The 23891-nt window shown below is 41.8% G+C and overlaps 5 protein-coding genes and 1 long non-coding RNA gene across 6 annotated transcripts; 3 read left to right on the top strand and 3 right to left on the bottom strand.

The window, feature by feature from the left end:
- The first annotated feature begins 1532 nt into the window (after positions 1-1532).
- On the top strand, positions 1533-9065 carry LOC129739562 (thioredoxin domain-containing protein 5 homolog). The gene is made up of 3 exons (XM_055731044.1): positions 1533-1779; positions 1935-2111; positions 7774-9065. The coding sequence occupies exons 2-3, from the start codon at positions 1945-1947 to the stop codon at positions 8807-8809; spliced, it is 1203 nt and encodes a 400-aa protein (XP_055587019.1). The 5' UTR covers positions 1533-1779; positions 1935-1944; the 3' UTR covers positions 8810-9065.
- A 168-nt stretch (positions 9066-9233) lies between these two features.
- Positions 9234-12907, bottom strand: LOC129739509 (putative zinc finger protein 66). Its single transcript, XM_055730985.1, has 5 exons — positions 12640-12907; positions 12378-12565; positions 9978-11522; positions 9703-9901; positions 9234-9648 (listed from the first exon to the last, which is right to left on the bottom strand). Exons 1-5 carry the CDS (start codon positions 12769-12771, stop codon positions 9424-9426), a joined length of 2289 nt encoding a protein of 762 aa, XP_055586960.1. The 5' UTR covers positions 12772-12907; the 3' UTR covers positions 9234-9423.
- A 305-nt stretch (positions 12908-13212) lies between these two features.
- Positions 13213-13595, bottom strand: LOC129739632 (uncharacterized). Its single transcript, XR_008735923.1, has 2 exons — positions 13424-13595; positions 13213-13351 (listed from the first exon to the last, which is right to left on the bottom strand). It is a non-coding gene; the product is annotated as an uncharacterized LOC129739632 (long non-coding RNA).
- Positions 13596-13643: 48 nt separating this feature from the next.
- LOC129739583 (tubulin-folding cofactor B) lies at positions 13644-16026 on the top strand. The gene is made up of 2 exons (XM_055731060.1): positions 13644-13890; positions 15216-16026. Exons 1-2 carry the CDS (start codon positions 13765-13767, stop codon positions 15816-15818), a joined length of 729 nt encoding a protein of 242 aa, XP_055587035.1. The 5' UTR covers positions 13644-13764; the 3' UTR covers positions 15819-16026.
- A 284-nt stretch (positions 16027-16310) lies between these two features.
- LOC129739592 (NFU1 iron-sulfur cluster scaffold homolog, mitochondrial-like) lies at positions 16311-17424 on the bottom strand. Its single transcript, XM_055731073.1, has 2 exons — positions 17220-17424; positions 16311-17150 (listed from the first exon to the last, which is right to left on the bottom strand). Exons 1-2 carry the CDS (start codon positions 17285-17287, stop codon positions 16412-16414), a joined length of 807 nt encoding a protein of 268 aa, XP_055587048.1. The 5' UTR covers positions 17288-17424; the 3' UTR covers positions 16311-16411.
- A 526-nt stretch (positions 17425-17950) lies between these two features.
- LOC129739552 (cell cycle control protein 50A) lies at positions 17951-23395 on the top strand. The gene is made up of 6 exons (XM_055731034.1): positions 17951-18169; positions 18525-18658; positions 18734-19270; positions 21393-21528; positions 21591-21756; positions 21819-23395. Exons 1-6 carry the CDS (start codon positions 18118-18120, stop codon positions 21862-21864), a joined length of 1071 nt encoding a protein of 356 aa, XP_055587009.1. The 5' UTR covers positions 17951-18117; the 3' UTR covers positions 21865-23395.
- The last annotated feature ends 496 nt before the right edge of the window (positions 23396-23891 follow it).

The following is a 23891-nucleotide window of genomic DNA, read 5'->3' as shown; positions in this document are numbered from 1 at the left end:
CGTGACGTTATTTTTTGTCCTCGAAAATATCATATCGTTAAAATTTATAATAGTGAAGCCTTTTCTTTCGGAATGTTTTCCGGAGAATTTTCCTATATTATATTCTTCTGTCCCTGAATAGTGTTGTCGTTTGAGTATGTGCATTTGTTTTACAGCTTCCGGTCATAATAACACAAGAAATTTCCGGACAATTGATTCGGCACATTCGAATTCTTTAGAAGTTTCCACATTCGGACATTTGATGGGATTTTTTGTTTCAAGTAGACGCGCTTTCCCAGAATATTCAATGCAAAGTGGGTTGGTCCAGAACAAATTTGTTGAAGAAGGGTTTTGAAAACATGTTGAAACATTTTAATAAACAAACCGACTTTTCGATTTTTTTGTACGAATTTTCAACTTTCTGTTCATTTCCAAAGAGATAAACATGAGAAACCAAAAACTGCTCTAAATTTAATTCACAAAATGGAACTTGGATTTTTGCTATCCTTAAACAGAGTTTTGAGTAAAATTTCTTGACCGTGCAGCTACACGGAAAATTTCGCCGCACCCCATTTCTCGTTCGTAAAATTTTGTAAACAGGACGTGCGAACTGTCACCACAAAAGGGAGAATACGTCATCGTGAATCGACCCATTGAAGCGATGCTGCAGAATGTCGTTGATCACGGTTGCCAGAAGTGCCAACAATACTTCAGCGCTGTTTCAGCATGTAAGGAAGTTTTATTTCAGCCAATAGAAAGTAGGGGAAACTTGGTTCAAGAATAACTCGTTCAGCCTTTGTCCAACTATTTTTGGCACCAATGCCAAAGTCGGTTGAATCGAACGAAACTCGGTTGTTTCGAGTTCCATAATCCCGCCCCTGATCTGCCAAATTTCAGAATCGGCCATGTTGATTTTTTCGTTGCGTTTGTTTACCTTTAATCCATAGAACAGCTGAGATTTAAGCTTGCCCTTTCATTTCAACACACTGCTAGTTTTTAAACAAATATAACGAGCAACAGCATATAAAAACTGCGCTGCACAATTCTTTCTACTTATAATTGAAATCATGTAAACCTAATTGAATAACATCAACAACAATATGTTCCTTTAAAAGAGCATCTATTTGCTTGCTGGGAACACCAGCAAGCAAATAGACTATTGATGTACGAAATAAATAAATCTAATCTAATATATTTAATCAACACGCAGCGAATTTCTATTTGCCTCACCCGCTTCTAACGGCGCGTTCGTAAATTGATTTTTTCTATCGATGCTGGCGTTCGTTAATTAAACAAACTGTATGCAAAACCATTAGAAGGTGATTTGACATCTACCAAAAAATCGATGCATTACCCAAAAAAAATTACGAACACGCCGTTGCATCAGTAAGCCAAAACAACAACAGTGGAAACCGTAAAATTCCTGTAAAAACCAGCAAAAGATTTGGTTCAGTTACTCCGACAAAATTGAATTCAAAACAAGAACAGGAAAAGGAAACTGCAAAGAAAACGCATCACTGTCTTCGGTGTTTCCTCCATTTCCTCATTTCGTCCGCAGTTCGCTATCAGTCGCGGTCTCCATCGTTCTCGCCCATTCAACTCCCCACAAACGGGTTGATGGTGATCAGTTCGGCCATTTCTTATCGTTCAAAAGTTAAAACAGGAATAAAATCAATTCCTTGCATTGAAATAATTTCGATTGCATTTCGGTTAGAAATTTTTGTGTAAGTTTCAGTACAATCGTTAAAGGGAACGTAAGTTCCGCTCCTAAAACAAGTTTTGTCCCGTTTTTCACCTGCGGTAAGTATCCGGTTGCAAAAGGTCTAACCCTATTGCGATTGCCATTCTTGGGCACGAATCCCACGTCATCTTTGTGAAGCCGGGTTAACCGGAAGTGCAAAGGGGGCGTTCGTTAGTTTAATCTGATTTAATCGGTTTCTTGTTTTAATTAACAGCTAATCTAACATGTTCGGATTTCGAACGGTAGCCAGCGCCGTACTGGCTCTGTCAGCTTTGACCGCGTTGACCGTCGTCGCCCACGATGAGGACACCCAAAGTGTTCTGCTGACGAAGGACAACTTCCAGGCGGAGCTGGACGAGAGTAACTATTTCGTTATGTTCTTCGCCCCATGGTAAGTTTCGAATTTTGATTGCATTCAGCATCCTCTATAGCGTTTCTGTGGGGCTTGACTAAATACCGAACGATGCTCAGGTATTTTTAGATTTACGATTTATGATACCGCCAGACTGTGAGACAGCACACGGGAGCAACATTTTTCATTGTCACTTTTGTCGACACTCCTTTTTTTTATTTGGTTAGAATCAGCAAGCATCTTTATTGTTAGCTGCTGTTCAAAGTTGTTTCAGGTGATGATTTTCTCAACAATTTATTGTTGGTAAGACTTCTAAAAAAATTACATTGAAAATTAAATAAATTAGGATGAATCATTTTTGCTTAAAGCTTTCCGAAGAGCTGTTCAAAAGAAGAAACAAGCCATTAAAAAAAATAGTCCACAAATTGTTATCTCTCTCGTATGAGTTTGAATTGTATACGGTCAACACAACACTCAAAGTGAAGCGACACTGATAACAGCGAACCGTTTCAGAATTTTATCTCTTTCTACAACATGATGATCATCATCAGACTGTCCAGTAGGAACATCAATCGTAGAATGTTGTTGTTTCTAATTATAAGTGTCAAGAGTGACATTAAATTCGAATACCGTGCAATTTAATGTGATTTATTATCTGAAAGGGCTGATAATACGTACCGACAACCGTTTTTTCAAATGCCTATCACAAGATGCAGCAATATTTTTAAATTTGATGTTACAATATTTCATTTGTTTTTTTTCTTAACTTATTTAAAATCAGATTGTGGTGACACATTCAAACCCAATTCCAAACAAAATTATTGCCACTGGTCATTATTTTTGACAATGTCGATTCCTCTACACAGATGTTTCTTACGCGGTTTTTAACACGGTTTTTTTACTCTGTTTTCTAAGGAAAAACCACTTAGAATTTTTTTGAAGTTGAAAGAATCTTAGCTCTGAGACTTGGAAAATGAGACCTGAGATAAAGGATCTAAGACATGAGACCTGTGCCCTGAGGCATGACAACTGAGACCTAAGACCAGTGTTGCCACAAGGGCAATTAGACCGGGAGCTGACGACACCCCAGTGTGTGACAGTTCTCGATGAGCGGGAAAAAACCAAGAGGAGAAAGAAGTAAAAGAAGAGATAATTTTAGTAGGGAGGAAATTATAGAAATAGAGTGAAAATTTAGGAAGAAAGTTCGAAAGTTGATAGATAGGTAGTTAGAGAAAGTGAAGGTTTAGTGGCCGCTGATAGAGAGCTCGTATCGAGATACAGCCGGAAGGTACTCAATCCACCGGTCTGCAATATTTGTACGAACCGGCAAAATAGGCTTGCAGAGTCGGGCCAGTATAGATTCCTTTGTGGATCCGACCGAACAGTTTCGGCATTCCAGTAGCACAGAGTTGTGCTTAGGTTAGTGAGGAGGTCAGCCAAAGTATAGGCCGGTTGACTGAATATTTGAAGTTTGTTGGTTCACAATAAAAAGTTACTGTCAAATATAGTTCGCCCCTGCGGTTTTGACTCTCGCTAACAACCAGAGACATGAAACATTAGACATTAAGCCAAAGATATGAGACCTGAGCCATAACTATGAGGCGTGAGACATGAGGCCTCAGACATCTGACACCTTAGACCTGAGATCTTAAACCTGAGATCTAAGACTTAAGACCAGAGACATGAGACTCATGAGATATGTAGGTCGTCTGTTCTCCAGGTCAGGGGCAGCGTACAACAACAACCGAGCGTCTGTTCTCCATGTCAGGGGCGGCTTAAACAGCGTCTGTCTCGCAGCGAGCGGAGAATTTATGAAATGCAGCCCTCATCGCGGGATAGGGACCATAGGCTAACAACCTACCGCTCTCGATTTATTAAATTGTTACGAAAACTGAGACAAGAAATAACCGAATTGGAACTTTGGCAACGACTTTAAAGATTTTCTTTTATTTACGACACTTTACCATCCCTGTGGCATTCGTGGGTGACTTTTAAGATGAAAACACGGACTAGAATTGGAAATTGGAACGTGTTACGTAGTGGATATTTTACCTCTTAAATTTCAATAGTCTCGAATATTACTACCAGCACTTTTGCGCCATCTGCGAATGCAGATGTGCTAGCAGCCAAGATACTTTTCCCGGACTCTTACCCCAGGGGGAGGGAGGGGACAATTTGTTTTCGCGCTCTACAGAGGGAAGAAGCAAACTGGCAATATCGTTCGGAATATAGGTCGGCTCTTTGAAAATCAATGCAAGCGCATTTCAATCCCAAAGATCTCAAAGGAATCAATAAAGTACAACGACTTACCAACGAATTGCCGACTACGTCTTCCGTCCGTGTCCGTGTCCAAACATAGGCCGTCGGATTGCCTCCTCAGTCGGACAGGGGGTTAGTTTTGAATCACCACACTTCCGTCGACTTCCGAGACTCTTTCCAAAGTTTCCGATTTTGAATTCGCACGATACTACTATACAACCACGACGCTTATCAGAAATTCTATCCTTCGATAGTTATTCTTAAACCACATCTACGTTTTCGACATCCGTCTTACAACCAGGTTCCAGGATTAGAGAGCTGGCTCATGTCTTGCCAGCTTTCAGGAAAACTTTTCCCACCGCCCTTCTTCTGAGATTTTTTCTCAAACCCAATGCCCAGACAATGCAAAAAAGACGCGCGAGTAGTTTAAGCATTTTTTTTTGATGGTCGTAGTCTATCATCCCTTAGTTAGCCATTGCGCTTTAAGGACGCTCTCTCGATCTTAGGTCAAGAAGCGTAGCTTACACTGAATAAATCTAGATTTTCAACGAGTTTCACTAAAATTACTAACGATATTGCCAATAAGCTTCGGGAGCATTTGTTGCCACGCAACAAACGTTTTGATCTCTTCCCAGCCAGGCAAGCTGGCTCAACTTGCTAGAGAAGCTAGCCGCCTCATGCTAGAGATATTGGGACTGAGCGAAGTTCGTTCGCCTAAGGCCGATGACGTAGTGAGAGCGATGCGATGCGAATTTACGGACGGCTCCGACAATCAGGACTTTGAGCGCATCATCGCCATCGCCATGGTTAAGGACAGACGAGCGAAAACGGAGAGCGGTTTGTAGAATTATGTGGCACTTGGGTATCCCGAGAAGGACGAACATAAAATCAAATTGACCACATCTGCATCAACCGAAAATGGAGAAGGAGCCTTCTTGATGTCCTCAACAAACGAAGCGCAGACATTGCATCTGACCATCACTTCGTCCTTGGCGAGATACGACTGAGAGTTGCGCGTGTCCAACGGCGCGAGGAGAAAGTCGGGTGTCGATACGACGTCCGCCGGTTGGAGAATCCAGAGGTGAAAAGGGCATACGTTGAACAGCTAGAATCCCGAGCCTCGGAGCTGCCGACAGACGGAACAGTCGAAGAACAGTGGTGTGGAATCAAGAATGCCTTTATCACGACGAGCCATGGTACTCTCGGTAAAGTTTGTGGAAGAAGAAGTGAATGGATGTCGGATGAAACTTGGAGGATGGTCGATGATCGGAGAAAGGCGAAAGTCGGAATTGAGCAGGCATGTACCGGGTCAGCCAAAGCAGCCGCTCGCTTACGATATGCGGAGCTGTAAAAGGCAGTTAAACGAGCTTGTAGACGAGACAAGAGAGCCTGGACAAACTCCCTAGCCGAAGAGGGGGAAAGAGCCGCCGCCAATGGAGATATCCGATTACTTTATGACATTTCTTGCCGCCTCAGTGGTGCAAGGACAAATGCAAGAATGCCACTAAAAGATCGAGCAGGTCAGTTATTGACCGATCGAACAGATCAGTTCAAGCGTTGGACTGAGCATTTTGAACAACTCTTCCGAGTCACGAATAGCGATGGCAAACAGAACCCGCAGCTCGTACCGCCAACAGTAAATCGCATTAATGGCGCCCTGGCTGGCTGAAATAGGAGCGGCAATCAAAGACATCAAGTCCAACAAAGCGCCTGGAATCGCTTGCATTCCTGCTGAGATGCTCAAAGCCAACCCTGGCTTGTCAGCACAAATGTTGCACCGTCTTTTTGCTGACATTTGGGATACTGCAACTTTCCCGGCCGATTGGATGCAGGGTATCCTCGTAAATCTCCCGAAGAAAGGAGACCTGACAGGGTGCAGTAACTAGCGCTCGTTGGCATTTTCGTGCAAGGTCCTGCACGACGGTGTCTTGTATGATCCAATCCCGGTAACTGCTGGAGTGAGACAAGGATGTATCTCATCACCGCTATTCTTTCTCATCGTAATGGATGAGATCTTGACTGGATCGATTGACTGTAAACCAAATCGAGGATAGCCGTGGAATCCTTCGACAATGGAGCTGCTGAACGACCTTGACCTGCCAGACGGTATTGTTTCGCTCGCCCAAAGACAACAAGACATGCAGAGCAAACTCGACGACCTCATCGAAAGCTCCAAGGCAGCAGGTCTTAAAGTCAATGTCGGAAAGACCAAGTCGATGGAAATCAACACAGAAAATCTATCCAGTTTCGTGGTTGCTGGACAACAGGTTGAGAAAGTAGAGTGCTTCCAGCACCGTGGTGGTCAGATTACGCCTGATGGTGGTACCGAAGAGTTTCGAAGTCTTTACTCGGATCAGAAAGGCTCGATTTGCGTTTGCGAGTCTCCGAAGCATTTGGTTCTCACGCCAGATCTCTCTACGAACTAAAACCCGAATGTTCAACACAAACGTCAAATCCGTATTGCTGTACGGGTGCGAAACTTGGTGCACATATGCGGGACGACGCGAAAACTGCAAGTTTTTGTGAATCGCTGCCTGCGGAACATCATCCGCGCTTGGTAGCCTGGCAACTGGATCTGAAACGTGGAACTACATCGCCGAGAAATCGTGATTCGTAAACGAAAGTGGAGATGGATTGGGCACACGCTGCGAAGAGATGAAAACGAGATTAGCAGAGAGGCGCTTGACTGGAGTCCAGATGGGCATCGAAGAAGAGGCAGGCCCAGCAGCTCGTGGCGGCGTAGTCTAGCCGCAGAAATTGATGTAAAGCTTATCTTATTTAATTTTTGGATTTAAAAAAATGTGTGCCACCAAATCAAAACTGATCGAATGGCTTGCAAAGTTTACGAGTTTTTCCAAAACTGTTATTTCATAATTCATTAGTTCTATTAAAGCAATTTTGGGCTAGGAAATGAAAAATAGAGCTGTTTACGATCAATTAGTTTCAAAAACCTGCTACGCACACGTTTGACAAAGTTGCTCATTAAGAATTGACAACAATGTTGTGTAAAATGGTGTAAAAACCGTTCTTTTCCGTACATCAGACATTGGAAGTTGTTCTAGTCGCAGTAGGAAAAAAAAGTTTTCGACAGCAAATGCATTAATACAAATATGATGTAATTTGATACATTTCGGCATCCTTGAAATACGAAATATTAGCATGATATTAGTTGGAGAATCCGGTTCGAAGGACCAAATCTCTTACTTCAAAGACAAGGTTAAATTAATCTGTTTTTAAAACAAATTTCCTAATACTGTCTGGTATAAAAAAATTTCAATAAAACCTTGGATCAATTTATAAAAGCCTTTAATTACTAGATTAACCATTAGTGGAACCAGATGACTTTCCTCGGGAACCTGTTTCTCGAGAACATTATTAATAATTTCCCTCGAGTTGTCGTTGTTTTGGGTAACCTTCTCCAATTTCAATATGTTACTTCCAGGTGCGGTCACTGCAAGAAACTTGCCCCCACCTGGTCCAAGCTAGCGGAATCGAAGCAGGAAGACACGAACTCCCAGGTGCGCATTGGCCGTGTCGACTGTACCGTTGATGGGGACCTGTGCAGCGAACAGGACGTGACCGGCTACCCAACGCTGAAATTCTTCAAAGCCGGCGGATCGGCCGAAGGACCGGTTAAGTATCGAGGTGCCCGGGATCTGGAAGCGTTCAACAGCTTCATCCGGGAACAGTTGGGCATCGAGCAGGACGATTCCGAGGAATCGGTTGCTGAACCACCGAAGCCGGTGTCCCCACTTGTGGAGCTGACCGATGACACTTTTGCCAAGCACATCTCTAGCGGTAAACATTTCGTCAAATTCTTTGCTCCATGGTGTGGTCACTGCACCAAGCTGGCCCCGACTTGGGAGGAATTGGCTAAAACCTTGGAGCATGACAGTTCTATCAGTATTTCCAAAATCGATTGCACCCAGTATCGCCCGATCTGTACCGATTTCGAGGTCAAGGGCTACCCAACACTGTTGTGGATCGAAGATGGCAAGAAAATCGAGAAGTATTCCGGCTCCCGATCCCACGAGGAATTGAAGGCGTATGTTTCCAAGATGGCCGGTGGTCTGAAGTTAGAAGAGGAGGCCGAGAAGGTTGCCGAGGGAGCCGAAAAGGATAACACTTCGGTGGTGGTTCAGCTATCGCAGCCAGATTTCCAGCACGCAATCGAGAAGGGAGTCACCTTCATCAAGTTCTACGCTCCATGGTGCGGCCACTGTATGCGTATGGCCCCAACTTGGGAACAGCTGGCGGAGAAGTTTGTAGGATCCGATGCCGTCAAGATTGCCAAAGTCGACTGCACCCTGGAGGTGAACAAGGACCTTTGCGGAGAGCAGGAAGTCAACGGATTCCCGACGGTGTTCATCTACCGCAACGGGGAGAAGCTGAGCGAATACAACGGCAACCGTTCGTTGGAAGATTTGCACGACTTCGTGACCCGACATGTGACTGCCGGCGATCACGACGAGCTGTAAGCTCGTAGTTGGATGGGGTGGCCAAATTTCATGTGCGAAGTGTGAGTGAATCTATTGCCGAAAGTCTCTAGCATACCAATACTTATCCATATCCAAAAAAAGAATTGTAGGCAAAAACAGTTAAATTACCGTAGAAAACACAAAACATCATCGATCAAATTGTTAGTCAAAATTGATATGGAAGTAGCGTTTCAACTGCATTTGTGAACGATTGTGAAAACTGATCTTAAGACAAAATAAAGTTTGTGGATTTCAACCTGAGATGTTAACTTTTTTCTAATTTATCACATTGTACGACAATTAGTCACATATATTCCAATGCCAATTATCCGACGTCGAAACCCATTTAAATTTATGTGCTTATTAAATCCCTCCGTAGTGTCGAAAGATACCTGTGATAATCCTACGGGCGAGAAAGCAAATCTTTCAATGCACAATTTTATTTCAAGCACTATTCAAGACCTCCATATACTTACTCATATAGATAGATATGGGTGCTATGTTAAGAGTGTGGTATACGACGTGTCTACACCAAAGATTAATTAATAGTTACGACCCCAAACTTATTATGTTACAGTTTATATCCCCGCTAGAGAACGGAAAGTGTACTTAGCTTAGCTCTGAAACATCATGTCCTTGGCCAGATCTTCCTGCCGCGTCGAAGGAACCTTGACTATCGGTCCCTCGGTGCGGTTTTCCCGCCTGGCGGCCACATTTAGGGCCCAAATCTCCGGATGGGCCGTCTTCTTGTGGGTGTACATGTTGGAGCTGGAGTTGCACATCCGCGGGCAGTACTCGCACTTGTAAAGCACAATGCCGGCGTGGTTGGCTTCATGTTCCTGAAATCGAATTGGCATATCAATGCAGATCTTTTGATTACAAAATAAACTCACCTTCCAGCGGAGGGCCCGTTTGAACTCTTTGCCGCAGGTACGGCACACGTACTTTGGCTTATCGGAATGGTGTAACCGTTTGTGCGATTGCAGTGCGCTGCGGTTGACCGACTGGTGCCCGCACACGTCACATATGGCCGGACCCCGGATGTTTATGCAGAGCCGCTGGTGCCGTAGCAAGTTCTTTTTGTTGTTGAACCTGTCGATACAAAAGTTTCAAGAATGAACAACTAGCTTATCGTTTCAACTACAAAGGTATGCAACAATCAGCTTACCATTTGAGACATTTCTCGCACTGCTTCCGCAAACTGGCGCGGCCTTCGGCCGTGTGAGTCAGCCGATGTCGTTCCAGCTCCGAACGGAACACAAACTCCTGGGCACACACGTCGCAAACCCAATCGGTCGGTGCCCCGTGGACCTTGAGCATGTGCGTCTTCAGTTGCTGAGGAGCGGTGTAGGTTGCGCCACATTCGGCACACACATGCGATCGCCGTTCCCGGCTAATGTGCCGTTCCATGTGCTGCTTGAACAGGTAATCTTTGACGAACGAGTCGCCACAGATGTCGCACTTGAATTTGCGCTCCGAGGCCGGGGTGTGCATCCACCAGCGATGGTTCCGCAGCCCGGCACTGTCCGTGAAAACTTTGTCGCACAGTTCGCACTTGAACTCTTCCGGATTCAGGTGCTTCAGACAGTGCTCGTAGAGGCGATTGCGCTTGCTGAAACGGCGCTCGCAACAGATCAATGCATAGTTGGCGATTTGATGTTCGTCTTGGGCGTGTTTTTGGATATCCTTGATCGAACTTCCGACGTACTGGCAGTCACTGCAGGACAGAGTGACATATTTCTTGATCAATTCTTCCTTCTTGGCAATGTCTTCTGGAGTGGTACGTTTTCTCCGTTTCGGTACGGGAGCAAGCGAAGATTCGCCAGGTTCGCCTTCGGTGGCTGCTTCATCCACAATGCCGGTTTCGTTGCCGTGATGCGACTTGTTATGCTTGTCCAAATTACCACCGCTGGGAAAGTACAAGTCGCAGTGCGCACAGTAGAAGTTTTTCTTCTGCACCTCTTCGTGCCAACTGATGTGGGTCTTCAGAAGTTCTTCATCGGCAAAAGCTTTCTCGCACTGGTTGCACTTGAACCGCTTTTGATCCTCGGGGGTGTGCACCAGATACATGTGTCTGGCGTAGCTAGCCTCGTTCAGAAAGCCGGTATTGCATTCGTAGCATCTTTGATAGCATGATTGAACTGCCTTCTTGGTTTCATGTCTTCTCACGTGAATCCGAAACGTGGCCAACGAAGACAGCCGACTGTTGCAACAGACCACGTAGCCCTCGATTTGATGCTTCTCCAGGAAATGTTCGTTCATCTGATCGAAGGTGTCGAAGACTTGCCCATTGTCTTCACCCGCTTGGATGCACTGGAAGCAAGTGAACGGACCGTACTTGATTCGTCTTCGAGGGCCACGCTTTTTGGGAGCAGGTTTCTTAGCCGGACGACCTCGCTTCCTCCGTCTGGAAAGTGGCACCTCATCTTCGTCCGATTCCTCACTGGAGCTGCTCACCTCGCTACTACTGCAGGAGGATTCTTCCGATTCCGATTCCTTCTGATAGGAGTTATCGCTATCGCTATCATTGGCATTGTCTTCCTGCTGCTGGTCATCGTCATCGTCATCGTCGCTAACGTATTTACGCTTGGTTTCTTTAGCCGGCTCGCTTGGAGTGTCCCCATCCTCTTGTTCTTTGGATGTTGGCTTACTCGGTTTGCGCGTCGGAGCTGCAGAATCTTCCGATTTCATGACCACCTCGGCGAAAATGTAACTGGAAGTTGGAGAAAATACATTTTTTTTTATCATACCTAATTTTCTAGTGGGTTGGTTTGGAATGACCACTTTTTTACCGATTCAAAAGAAATGTCGAAAATGTTTAGACATTATTCACGTAATATTTAACAAAATTGGTCACATGTCACATCCTAACATCACTCAAGTCAGGGATTGGCTTAACAGAAGTTCAAGACGTCAGAATGAGGCTTGAATGCCCCATAACATCAACAAATGTCGAAAAGGATGAAAAAAAAAAATAAGAATATCGTTCTGAATCATCCGTTGTAAAGAGAATTTGAGAAATATTTAAGCTCGTGACAAACATTTTGCTAGAATTTATAAAGTTGAACGATTTATCTTCTTTTGAACAGGTTATTGTGTTCAACCCGAGGGATAGCAATAGAGAGAGAGAGAATTCTTTGTATTTGGAATTGTCATGATCAAAATTCCACTATTACAGCTCAATTTGCAACAAATCGTACAAAATTTCACGCAATTTCAATCATTGTTTGCATAATTTGCGTGATAATTGACCTCTCTTCTCTCTTTATCGCAGCCCCCCGTTTTAACCATAAACTGCTGTCAAAAGGTTCAGAATCCGACCCCCAGATGAACTGATGCAGAGATAGATTGTATCTGCACGCCACAGCCTTAATCGTTATTATAATCAAAAATTTGAAGAGAGGTGTTTTGCCCCGCTGCCCTTGCTATCACAGGAAAACTGGAAATTGTAAATGTTACATTTATTATTAAGTTGAATATGAACCTCAATATATAACTTAAAGTACAAGCTGGAAAATTCAAATACGTTAATATCCGTTAAAATGTGCCAAATCAAATGCCTTCTTACCTATCGCCACCCTCTTCCGGTTTCAGATCCTGCATATCGTCCTCCTCCCCCTCGCCGATCGGTTCGGTTTTGATAACACCCATGCCGTGCGCAACATGGGCAACCTCCACCTGACAGTAGAATTTATGGAAATCATCAATCCGCTCCCAGCAGCTGGTGCAGACGACTCGGTTTTGGTAATCATCTTTCTGCGGAACGTCGGAGAAAACAGCCAAGATTAGTATTTTTCTACCGATTATTGTACAAACTATCCCCAACTTACGGTGAACCAGAAGTGCTTGGCAAACACGACCTCGACGTTTTCGTCGCTCACCCGATCCCGTTCGGTGATGTGCAGGAAGTTTTCCGTCCGGCGGAAGCAGGTGAAGCAATCCATCAACAGTTCGGTCTCCATCGTTGGTTCCTGCGGCGGCAGTGGGACACTTTTCACGGGCAGCGATCCGATTTTTTCACATTACCCCTGGCGAGATGCGAATATGGAAGGAAAACTGCACCCCCGTCCGTTGTTGTTTTTGTTGTTGCTGTAATTTTGACAGCGCGCAAGGCGTTAGGCGTTAGCGTAAATGATGGATACGCTAACTTTTGGCTACCCCTTAACGAATACTTTCGACCCGTTATTCAATAAGACTGGGAGAACTCCTTTTTAAGGATAAAGTCGCTGTACCCTTTAAGGGGTACTCAGCCTCATAACGCTTGTAGCGGGTCAAAATTACCCCTTATTTCAAACGCTCATACCGGATGAAAATTACCCCTTATTTAAGATGCTTTCGTATGGGAAATTTTAGGAGCTGCTTATGAAAAATATGTTTGCTGAGAAATAAATCACCACAAAATATCATGTTCCATTTTGTTTATTCAAAAATTACAATAAATAAATTTATTCACCATTTTGTATTTACCATCCAACATCCATGTTTCCGGTTTTAGTCATCGGCTTACAAATTTTTACCGTCCTCGTGCGGAACTGTGCTGTTCTGAAATAATAACATGAATAATTAAAATCTCACAAAGGAAGCAAAATAAATATACTATGTAAGAATACTTACAATTTTCCATATCAATGACCGGACAAATAATAACGCTTTCAATGTAACATCTAAATCTACCCCTTTGAAGCGGACTCGAGCTTTTTGAAATAAAGGGTAATATTGACCCGAAAAAATGACCCGTTATTTGACAGATCGTGGAGGTTCTCAATAACGGGTCAATTTTACGCCTTTAAGGGGTAGCCAAAAGTTAGCGTGATGTCATTTTCATGTTTTTCAAATCATCATCGTCATCGCGGAATAAATTGCCCGGAAAGCGCAGAAACGGGACCGTCTGTTGTAAAGTTAAGTCGAAAGCGAGTGCATTCGGAACAAGGAAGTATTCTGTTCGATTGGAAACGATGGTGGATTCGGTGTCGATCGTAAGTGGAGCGGATGTGGTCAAAATCAATATCTCCAATTCCCACAACGATGCCGTTTCGTTCGAGCGACGGTACAGCAAATCATTGAAGATTTCCGAATTTAAGGTGAGTTCGATTTCATGACGATGGGGAAGTGCGTTTAGTGGTTGTGGTAGTGGTTGAGTCATGCGATGCGGATAGTCTGCAATTTTGGAAATCAATTTTTTTTTTAAATTCGTATAAAAATGCTCTACGATCTACCCGATTTTTGAATTTAATGAAAGGGTTTTGTTTCTGCATTTTTCATTTAAAATTTTCATAGTGGGTCTTTTTCTATCTGACGAAAATTCAATCTATTTTCATTTGCTTTATTTTTCTCAGTAGCAGAACCCTTAATTATAAAAAAAAAATTATCAGAAAATTTAACATCTTCCATGAGTTTTTCTACAATTTTAAGAATATTATGTTTTTTCTATCTCTTGGAGACTCATACCGATAAGGTTATAACTTAATCAGCAGAAGACCCAATAGAAGTTTTCTACTTGCTTTTCTCAGCGGCAGCAGTCTCAATCATTTTTAAGATTTTCTTCGGATTTCATCCCATCCTGCTTGGTTTTTATAAGATTTTTTTTAAATATCAGTTTTTTCTATTTGGTGAAGGATTTATCCGCACCGAAAATATCAATCGCAGTTGAAGCCTCACCTTATTTTTACATGATTAAAGGTTTTTCAGAGGCGTAAGTCTCAATCTATTTCAAGATTTTAAAATTTCATCTAGTTTCGGGTTTCCAAAATAAAATTTTAAACATAAGCCCTTACCTATCTGATGAAGGCTTGATCTTGGTTTAAAAATTTGATCATCAAAATTCTCACTTAACTATTCAATTTTCTGTTCTTTTTTCTGAAGCAGAAGTCTCAAAACTTTTTTTGAGCTGAATTTTTTGTCTTGCTCGATTTGCCAATGATGGGGGTTTTAATCCGCTTTCAAAATTTTGATCGACAGAAGTCTCACTTCATTTTGAAGTTTTTTCGGTAGCAGAAGTCCCAATCTGTTTCGAAATTTTTAATCAGAAGTTTTCTCAGCCTGCTTTGTTTCTTTATACAGATTTATATTTTCCATTGGTTTTTTTCAAGTAGAAGTCGCTGCCTTTTTGCAGATAATTTATTAGCTAAGTCTGTAATCGTTTTAAATAGCAGTTGTCTCAATCCGAATTCATGTTTCTAGCAGTAAGCATCTCAATCAACTAAATCATTTTTTATCTGTCATTTTCTTAAACTGCATTGATTTTCTATAATAGACATCTTACTCTATTCATTGTTTTCTTTCAGAAGATTCGTTTTGCCACTTTTTCGTTTGCATTAAATTCACCCCTCCTGTTTTCCGAAACTTCTGCCTAACAAATATGGAACTTATGTAAACTTAAATTTGACTTACAATTTGTATTCCCAAGGCCAAACTGGAACCGATAACGGGTGGCTTGGCGGGCACCATGCGCCTGGAGCTGTACAGCGGGGACCGATTGGTGGCCAAGCTAGACGACGACAATCAACTGCTGGGTTACTACCCGGTCGAGGATGGCATGCGGGTGCACGTGATCGATAACTTCGCCTTTGTGCAGGAAAACGTGCAGAAGTTTGAGCTGAGCCAGGACGAGTACGACAAAAAGCAGGACAGCGTTCGGAGCTATCTGAAGCGGAACAAGCTGGGCAAATACAACGAAGAGGAGGTGGCCCAGCTGGAGCGGGAACGGAAGAAGCAGGAAGAGGAGGATGCACGGAAGCTGGAACAGGCTGAGATCGGGTCCCGGTGTAAGGTCACTACCAAGGGACACCCTACTAGGCTGGGGACCGTCATGTACAAGGGAGAGCTGGAGGGTAAGACGGGTGTCTTCCTGGGCGTGAAATTTGATGAACCCCTGGGGGCAAACGACGGCACCTGTGAAGGTAAGCGATACTTCGAATGTCCTCCCAAATATGGAAGCTTTGTGGCGGCTAAAGCGGTGGAGATAGGTGATTTTCCACCGGAAAACGATGGCCTGGATGATGAGTTGTAAGGGGTTTTTGGACCTCTGGATGCCTTCTTCATTCCGCGTGAATCCTCGATTGAGAGATGGTATAAAACTAAGTCATAAGTTACGTTTTGCTGCAAAAGCTTATCATGCTAACTCTCACTTGTTTGATGCTTTATGAGTCAAATTGTTTTGATCAATCAAACCCCAACGCACCACACATTGCATGACAATTTAGTTAGTTATTATGGAATATTTGATAGTTTTGTGGTTCTATGTTTATGGAAGTTCTTCGAAAGCCTTGTTCATTTTTTCTCAAATAAATATTGAATATTACTACTTATTATTTGGAAGATTTAGAGTAGTGTATTTAAGGCTTATTGTTTCAGAATTAGGAAACGCCGAATCAATCGTCTTAAATCAATTTCTTCGTAAAACTTGGTCCTTAGAGCCGGATTCATTTCACCCTTAAATATCTAATGCTACGTATCATGACATCAGAAAAAAAAATCTGAATTACAATTAAAACAAACAAAATTAGGATAGTATGAAGTTTATTGAGTTCAAGCGCACAAACTACTAAAACTAGTTAAAGCAACATTTTATATACAATCTAATTATACCAACAACAGGAAAACTTATTTCTTAGTTTCTTTCTGCATAACTTTGCTCTCAAACTTCTCGAACTCCTTCTCCGTGATCTTGTCGACCTTGTCGAAAACCTGCTCGACCGAAACCACCTCCGGGATGTAGAATTGCAGCATATTTTGTACCCCATTCTTGAGAGTCACTATCGAGCTCGGACAGGACGAACAGCTGCCCTGCATCTTCAACTTGACCACTCCATCGTCGAAGCCCATAAAAATAATGTCGCCTCCGTCCTCCTGCACCGTCGGCCGAATTCGGGTATCGAGCAGTTCCTTGATCATCTGTACCGTTTCGTCATCGTCATCGTTGATCTGAGTATCTCCGGTGGGTTTAACATCCGTCACCACCGGCAAACCGGAAGCGAAGAAATCCATCATAACGGCAAACACTTCCGGTTTAATCAGCCGCCACTCGGCGTCCTCCTCCTTGCTAATGGTTACAAATTCCGGTCCGAAAAATACCGAACTCACTCCTTCGATGCGGAACAGAAGCTTGGCCAGGGGACTTCCGAGGGAGCTCATTTTGCTGGGGAAGTCCATGGTTTGACCTTTCTCCAGGACAGCAACCCCCGGTAGGAACTTCAAGCTGTCCGGGTTCGGGGTATCCTGCGTTTGGATGAACATGTTGCGAGTGGACGCTAGCCATGCGGGTTTGTTGCAAATTGACAGCAGCGGTTTATTTTGTGGGACATTCTGGAGTGTGGAAATAGGTTTGATGGGAATATTGGATCTGAAAAATGAAGAAAAGAAACCTTTAAAATCCAATTTAATTAAACGGGAAGTTCAATGCGGTACTTACATAATTTTGGATGCTCCCAACACAATTGACCGCACTTGGGGCGTCAACTTTATCGTATTTTTGTACATTGTTCTGTATTTATAAGTTTAGTAACGAAAAATTGTACGAAAATTACCGAGCTGAAATTACGCTGTTTCGGCGAGCAATAATATTGTTGTTTTGTATTTCGCAAAAGCGAATAAATTCAGCTTAAGGTGATAACAAAAGGCCTTTTTCATTTGCAGACACTTTTATTTGAAAGCTAAAGAAAACTGAACTCAGTTTACCCAATACAAGTGCAATAATCAATTCGGATATTTGAGAACGCGCTGCTCAATTCAAACTAATATTGTCAATGCAGTTGAAATCCGAAGTTTTTGCGCTGGTGATTGTATTGATAGCGACATCAAGTGAAGACACGTCTGGCTCTCTAGATCGTCAACGGATGGATTTCGGCCTATGCGTCGGAAAATTGTCTCTAGAGCTGGAATCTTTAGCAAAAGTACTGTAATTTTCCTCTAAAGCTCATTAAAAGATAATGGGCAAGCTGCCGATGAAGCTAATGCAGAAATTTGAGCTGTTGTAGCAATAACAAAGGTGACTGATTCTTGTATTTTACGAGACCAACTCAATTGCTGGCCTCATTTTATCAGAGAGATATTAAAACTCAAATATGAACTACGTTTCAGAAGCGTGCGTCATTTCAGCCTTTTCAGTTTTTTATCCCTCTTTGAATCTGTCATCGCCTTTTTTTCATTCATTCTTTTACGATTTTACGGAGAAAAACTTCGTCATCAGTGCGAGTGATCCAGGTTTCGGGGGAATTCCTTTTGGGATTTTGAAAAACTCTTCAAGAAAGACCAGCTATCATCCAGAACAAGTATTCAGGCGGACACCCTTCTTGGCAGATAGTTTCACGATGCCGGACACCGTGGATGGGGGCGACATCCCCAAATCTAAACGACCTTCAGGTGAGTTTGTTGATCCCTTTTGTTGTTTCTCGTGTATGTAGGTACCAACTTTTTTTTTGTTCTCCCAAAAGATCCAACCAGGAAGTTATTGATTTTTTTTATTTTCGTTCTGATTGATCCGTGTCCTACTAAGCACTTTTTTTCAAATTCAAAGTTTTAGCACTGACCAATGATCAGTGGTTTTAGGTTGATATTCGAGAAATGAGCTGAAAATTATTTTACACACACCTTATTAGCATACCCCTTGAAGGGCTCAACCAATATGAGTCACCATGTAAAAATGCATTAGCTCTACTGTTTTGCATACAATGAAACTACTATTTTATTAAATTGCAATATATTCAAATCGGAACAGATTCGGCGTTCAAACAGCAACGACTTCCAGCCTGGCAGCCAGTCCTCACCGCGGGAACCGTCCTTCCGGCATTCTTTGTCATCGGGATAGCGTTCATTCCTGTCGGAGTGGCCCTTCTATACTTTTCCAATGCAGTGAGTATAACTCTAGAATATTAAATTACCAAAATCTTTAAAATAACATCAACAATTTCCTAAAACCAACTACAGATAACGGAGTTCGTGTACGACTACACCAACTGCGTCCAGGTGGGCAGCTACAATCGGACCTGTTCCGATGTGCTCGCCTCCAAGGAAGCGGACGAGTGTATGTGCTCGGTGAACTTTACGCTGGAGAAGGATTTCCACGGCAAGGTGTACATGTACTACGGCCTAACCAACTACTATCAAAACCATCGGCGGTACGTGAAATCGCGAGACGACGACCAGCTGCTGGGACGGCTATCGTCGATACCGTCCAGTGATTGTGCCCCGTTTGCTTACACCGACGACGGCTCTACCCCGATTGCCCCATGCGGAGCCATTGCCAACTCGCTGTTCAGCGATACGTTCGAGCTGACCTCGGAGAAGCACGGCCCAGTAACGCTGCTACGGACCGAAATCGCCTGGCCATCGGATCGGAAGATCAAGTTCCGGAATCCGGAGGGAGAACTGCAGAAGGCGCTGGAAGGATTCGCCAGACCGCGTGACTGGCGCAAGAATTTGTGGGAGCTGGACACGGAGAACGCGGAAAATAATGGATTCCAGGTATGGTTACTGAAAGGGGTTACATTTTAAATTTTTTTTTTTTTTGTTTCGATTATAGTCGTTTTACCATCTTAATGGCATTCGCGACTTTATCAACGTTACAGTTGGCGGATCGTTATTGAAAAACTTATCCGGTACAACTGTGTTCGATGTTTACTCTTGGGCTCGAACTCGCGGACATCGGCTTAGGAGACAACAGACTTGCCAACTGAGCTATATCACAAGCCCAACATTTTAAATGAAGTTATGTTCTTGTACAGAACAATACTTATTCGGAAATGCACATGTAAATCTACCAAAATGACTATGTACGTTACTGTCCTTTCTACCTGATTATTATAAGACTTCTGATATTAATTCTGCTGATCGAAGTTTAAGTGCAAAGATTTTTCTTCCAATTTTTAAAGCGTTTACGTTCAAGAGAACTTTTCAAAATGTTTACCTGTTTAACTTCGTGAAAAGAGGCTTTGCTACCTACAACTTGTTGTAAACCTCGCATTTTAATTTTCTTTTAAACCCCACCCCAATCATGTTTTTAAGTTGAAAAAAAATTAGGCTTGCTTTTAATTTATTACTCAAGAGTATTGCGTTTACCTTTTGGGCAAAATTTTCTAAAATATTCATTGTAACAAGATTTACTCGTAAATTTATCCCAACTGCATAAATATCAGTTTGAAACTTTCTACTGAAATATTTTTTTCTGATCGCTGTTTGAAAGAAGAGTTAATTATCTTTGAATTTTTTTCTGATCAAGAGTATCGCGTTCGCATTTTGAAGCAATTTTTCCGAAATATACACTCAGAAAAATACTATTATGTATGCCATAAGATTCTCTTACGAAGTGGCGCCATAAAAAAAAATCACTGAAATTCATAAGATTTTCTAATGGCGGAAAAGAACACCTCTTTCAAAGAGTGGTTGTTGTTTTTCATAAGATAATCGTATGGGAAAAAGGAGTTCTACATACAATGAAAATAACTCAAAATATTTCAATTTATTTTATTTTTGGGCTTATTTTGTTTGAAATAACGCGACGCATCAGCAGCACTTAAAAACCCGGTTCCAAATTAGCTAGAAACTAAATAAAATGTTTTTAACATCTTGAATTATTTTCTATTTCCATAAGACCCTCTTATGAAAAGCAACAACCTCTCATTGAAGTAGGTGTTCATCTGAAGAATTCATTCGCGTCATAAGACGATCTTATGAATTTCAATGATTTTATTTTGGCGCCACTTCGTAAGAGAATCTTATGGCATACCTAATAGTATTTTTCTGAGTGTACATTTCGGAAAAATGCCTCAAAATGTGAACGCGATACTCTTGAATAAAAAAAATTAAAGATAACCCTTTCCCTTTGAATTCAAACAGCGATCAGATCTGAGTTCAGGTTCCATTTTCTATTTTTTTCCAAGTTAAAAGAAACGAGTTTGGTTCTTTTTTCACTCAAGAGTATTGCGGGGCATATTTCTCCGAAAATTAGACGTGAAACTGGTGTCGTTGGGCCAAACATTCTGAATTCACTTACTCTCTGTTACAAAATGTATACGTAAATTTATAGCTTTTGAATGAAAAATCTAAATAGCTTTCCAAATAGCTGTTTGGATTCGAATGATAAAGATTGTTGTTGGATTTTTTTATGCAAGAGTATCGCGTTCAGGATTTCTTTTCAAATTTATTTAAGAGTATTTCGTTTCCATTTTGAGGAAAAAATTACGGAATGTATACCTAAATTTACCGAATTAATTGCCTTATTATCTATCAAAACTATGATGTTGTTGGAAAAAGATTTTGAATTCTTTCATGCAAGTTTAATCGCTGTGCAAATTGAAAGTTACAGTTTTTTTTAAATTTTATTCCAGAGTATCACGTTTACATTCTGAAGTAAATTTTCCTAATTTACACGTTCAGTAATTTACCAAAACTGCCTAAAAATTAAGAAAAAGGGAAAACGACTGCAAACTCCGTTCGAGTTCAAAACAACAAGGGTTGTTTTCAAATATTTTACTCAAGAGTATCGCGTTCATATTTCTTAAGGAAACTTTCATCAACGTTCCTAAACTCGTAAAAAAAATTTAAAAATTGTATCACCATCTTTTTAAACTTAAAATCTCGCTCACAGAACGAGGACCTCATCGTTTGGATGCGCACGGCTGCGCTGCCAAGCTTCCGAAAGCTGCACCGTCGGATCGATCACAGCAAGAAGTTTTTCGAGGACGGTCTTGGCAAGGGAAACTACACGCTGAAAATTAACTACGGTATGTTGAGCTGCTATTTTTTCCTAAACAAGACCAATTAACTGATCCTTCCTTTTCGTTAGCCTATTCCGTGAGCGAATTTGACGGTACCAAAAAGATTATCCTGTCGACCACCTCCCTATTGGGAGGAAAGAACCCTTTCCTCGGATTTGCCTACATCATCGTTGGAAGCGTCTGCCTTTTGCTGGGAATTGTCCTGCTTGTTATCCATATCAAATGTAGCAAAAAGTGAGTACCCCCATATTTTACAAAATTGAAACTTTACTAAGCAATCAATTGTTTTTCAACAGTACCTCCGGCATCAACAGTGTCAGCCAGCGGACACCGTACACATAGGAATTGCTATCGTTGAACAGCTAAACTGTGTGTCCCCAACCGTCGTCAGCCTTTGTCGCCTTTGAACTTAGAATCTAAACTAATAAGGAACACACCCGGGGACCGGTTTTTTCAATCTCGGCAATACCGTTTGTTTTTTTTTTTCGTTATTTTACGTTGAACCAGCGCTGCTGACAGAGGTATGTATTTGTTGTAAGAGAACTATTTTGCAGCTTCCCTTCCCTTAATTTCCACTCGTCTCGAAGGACGGAGGAGGAGAAAGTGATACCAAAAGAAGGAAGAGATATCAAGAAGATTATCTATAGATACAAAGTAAGTAGTTGAAAGCCTAAGTTACTGAGAAAGCTTACGATTTATGTTCCCAATTAAATTGTGCATATAGAGTTTAGTTTCGCGGTTTATCTTGACTACAGATGAATGGTGCTTATCAATCATATAAATTTTTAAACAGAAAAACAAACTATTCACGCAACAGTATTTTTCACATGTTCCGTTGAGCCGACCGTATGCAATGAAGCCAATATTTCGTCTATTTAAGTGATATTACATTGTTGAGAATATTAGAGAGAAACAAATTGAAAAAACAAGCTGTTCACACTGGAAAATAAAATCGAAAGCTAGATACATTTTAAAAGAAGAATATTGAAAACATAAATTATTGGTGAAAACCAAAGTAACATCAAGTAAAAAGAAAGAGTTTTTTGCAAGAGAGGCGCTAGATGTTACAACCAGGCTTCATTTTGCTCATCTTGCCCAAAAGGAGACGGTGAACTTTTTCGCTCCTAATATTTGTGAGGAGATTTTAAATGAGCATTTCATCATCTGCTGCTGAGAGAGCCAAGAGAAATTTTTTCTCTAACGAATGATCACTCTTCTACTGTCAGAGCACTGTTGGTTTGTGACTCTGAAAACACCTCATCAGCGCTACGTGTGATCAGTGAAATGAATTGCTCAGTGAAGGCAAGGGCATAGTTTTACTATTCTCATCGCTCCTTAGAGAAAAAGAAATGCAAATCGCATATGAAATTTGATCGTTTCACCAACTCACGTGGACAGCTTTAATGTGGGATTGAACCGTCCTCTTTCTATATGAAATTATGGAACATTGGCCCCAGCAAGTGCTGAAATAAACCACAACCGAAGCGTCCATCTCTGTTCGGTCGTTGATTTCTCAGCCAGTAACTGAGAAGCTGATGAACATTTCTCCCTTCGAGAATGAAATTGGGTGACTGCGTTTTTGAAATGCTCTGCAACAAAACGTGGACTGCTTGATCAGTTTCAATGTTTCTCTTAGGCGTTTAACAAGCAGATGAGAAAAAGTGAGCAAAAATAAAGAGAATCGAAGAAGCCTGGTTACAACTTAACACTATCACATACACACTAGAGATGTAATTCGAAAAACGAAACAATGGAAATGCACCTTATCAGAGATAGAAACAAAAAAAAAACAGAACATTAACATTAGAGCGTACCTTACACAATTAAAAAATATATCGTTGTTGAATGTGTTTTTAAACCATAGGAATTACAATAGTGTTTTTTGTTGTTGTTTCTAGCAATCCGAATAAAGCCCGTGTTAAAAAAAAGGTTTAGGCAGGCGGTTTGTAACGGCTCAAGACGGGTTATATGTGTTTTGTCTTGATCCTCGCTTTAGCAGTGTTATGACCTTTAAGGACATCGAATAATATAGATAGAACAAAATAAACGAGTGAAGGAAAACATTAGACAGACAAATTGCGATACGGATGACTGATGCGGAGTGGATGAGTGGTGAAGAATTTTATTGGAAACATACCGGGATGTCAATTAACTAATTTTTGCCGTAGGACAAAGGGTAAAGCTTTTTAGTGAGGTTACAGGAATGTAGAAAGGTGGTGTTTAATGATCGGGAATATAATCGAGAGCATGTACCAATTTACAGAAAGAGAACAGGGTGTTTTCGGTCTCGTGATAGGGAGGAAATATGGCAAGTGACATAAATGGGGATGCACGAAACAATACCAAACGCTAAGTGGCACCAACCGGAA

The sequence above is a fragment of the Uranotaenia lowii genome, chromosome 1 (genome assembly GCF_029784155.1).
Source record: "Uranotaenia lowii strain MFRU-FL chromosome 1, ASM2978415v1, whole genome shotgun sequence".
NCBI classification, from domain to species: Eukaryota; Metazoa; Arthropoda; class Insecta; order Diptera; family Culicidae; genus Uranotaenia; species Uranotaenia lowii.
This window is presented reverse-complemented; position numbering and strand designations above follow the sequence as displayed.

What these genes read in the sequence shown, in the direction of transcription:
- LOC129739562 (XM_055731044.1), top strand. Translation starts at nt 1,945, where the DNA reads ATGTTCGGATTTCGAACGGTAGCCAGCGCCGTACTGGCTCTGTCAGCT. An exon ending in GTTATGTTCTTCGCCCCATG is followed by an intron (nt 2,112 to 7,773) that starts GTAAGTTTCGAA and finishes TGTTACTTCCAG; the next exon opens with GTGCGGTCACTGCAAGAAAC.
- LOC129739509 (XM_055730985.1), bottom strand. Translation starts at nt 12,771, where the DNA reads ATGGAGACCGAACTGTTGATGGATTGCTTCACCTGCTTCCGCCGGACG. An exon ending in CCAAGCACTTCTGGTTCACC is followed by an intron (nt 12,566 to 12,639) that starts GTAAGTTGGGGA and finishes GACGTTCCGCAG; the next exon opens with AAAGATGATTACCAAAACCG. An exon ending in AACGGGCCCTCCGCTGGAAG is followed by an intron (nt 9,649 to 9,702) that starts GTGAGTTTATTT and finishes ATTCGATTTCAG; the next exon opens with GAACATGAAGCCAACCACGC.
- LOC129739583 (XM_055731060.1), top strand. Translation starts at nt 13,765, where the DNA reads ATGGTGGATTCGGTGTCGATCGTAAGTGGAGCGGATGTGGTCAAAATC. An exon ending in TGAAGATTTCCGAATTTAAG is followed by an intron (nt 13,891 to 15,215) that starts GTGAGTTCGATT and finishes TGTATTCCCAAG; the next exon opens with GCCAAACTGGAACCGATAAC.
- LOC129739592 (XM_055731073.1), bottom strand. Translation starts at nt 17,287, where the DNA reads ATGTACAAAAATACGATAAAGTTGACGCCCCAAGTGCGGTCAATTGTG. An exon ending in TTGGGAGCATCCAAAATTAT is followed by an intron (nt 17,151 to 17,219) that starts GTAAGTACCGCA and finishes TTCATTTTTCAG; the next exon opens with ATCCAATATTCCCATCAAAC.
- LOC129739552 (XM_055731034.1), top strand. Translation starts at nt 18,118, where the DNA reads ATGCCGGACACCGTGGATGGGGGCGACATCCCCAAATCTAAACGACCT. An exon ending in CACGCTGAAAATTAACTACG is followed by an intron (nt 21,529 to 21,590) that starts GTATGTTGAGCT and finishes CCTTTTCGTTAG; the next exon opens with CCTATTCCGTGAGCGAATTT. An exon ending in CATATCAAATGTAGCAAAAA is followed by an intron (nt 21,757 to 21,818) that starts GTGAGTACCCCC and finishes GTTTTTCAACAG; the next exon opens with TACCTCCGGCATCAACAGTG.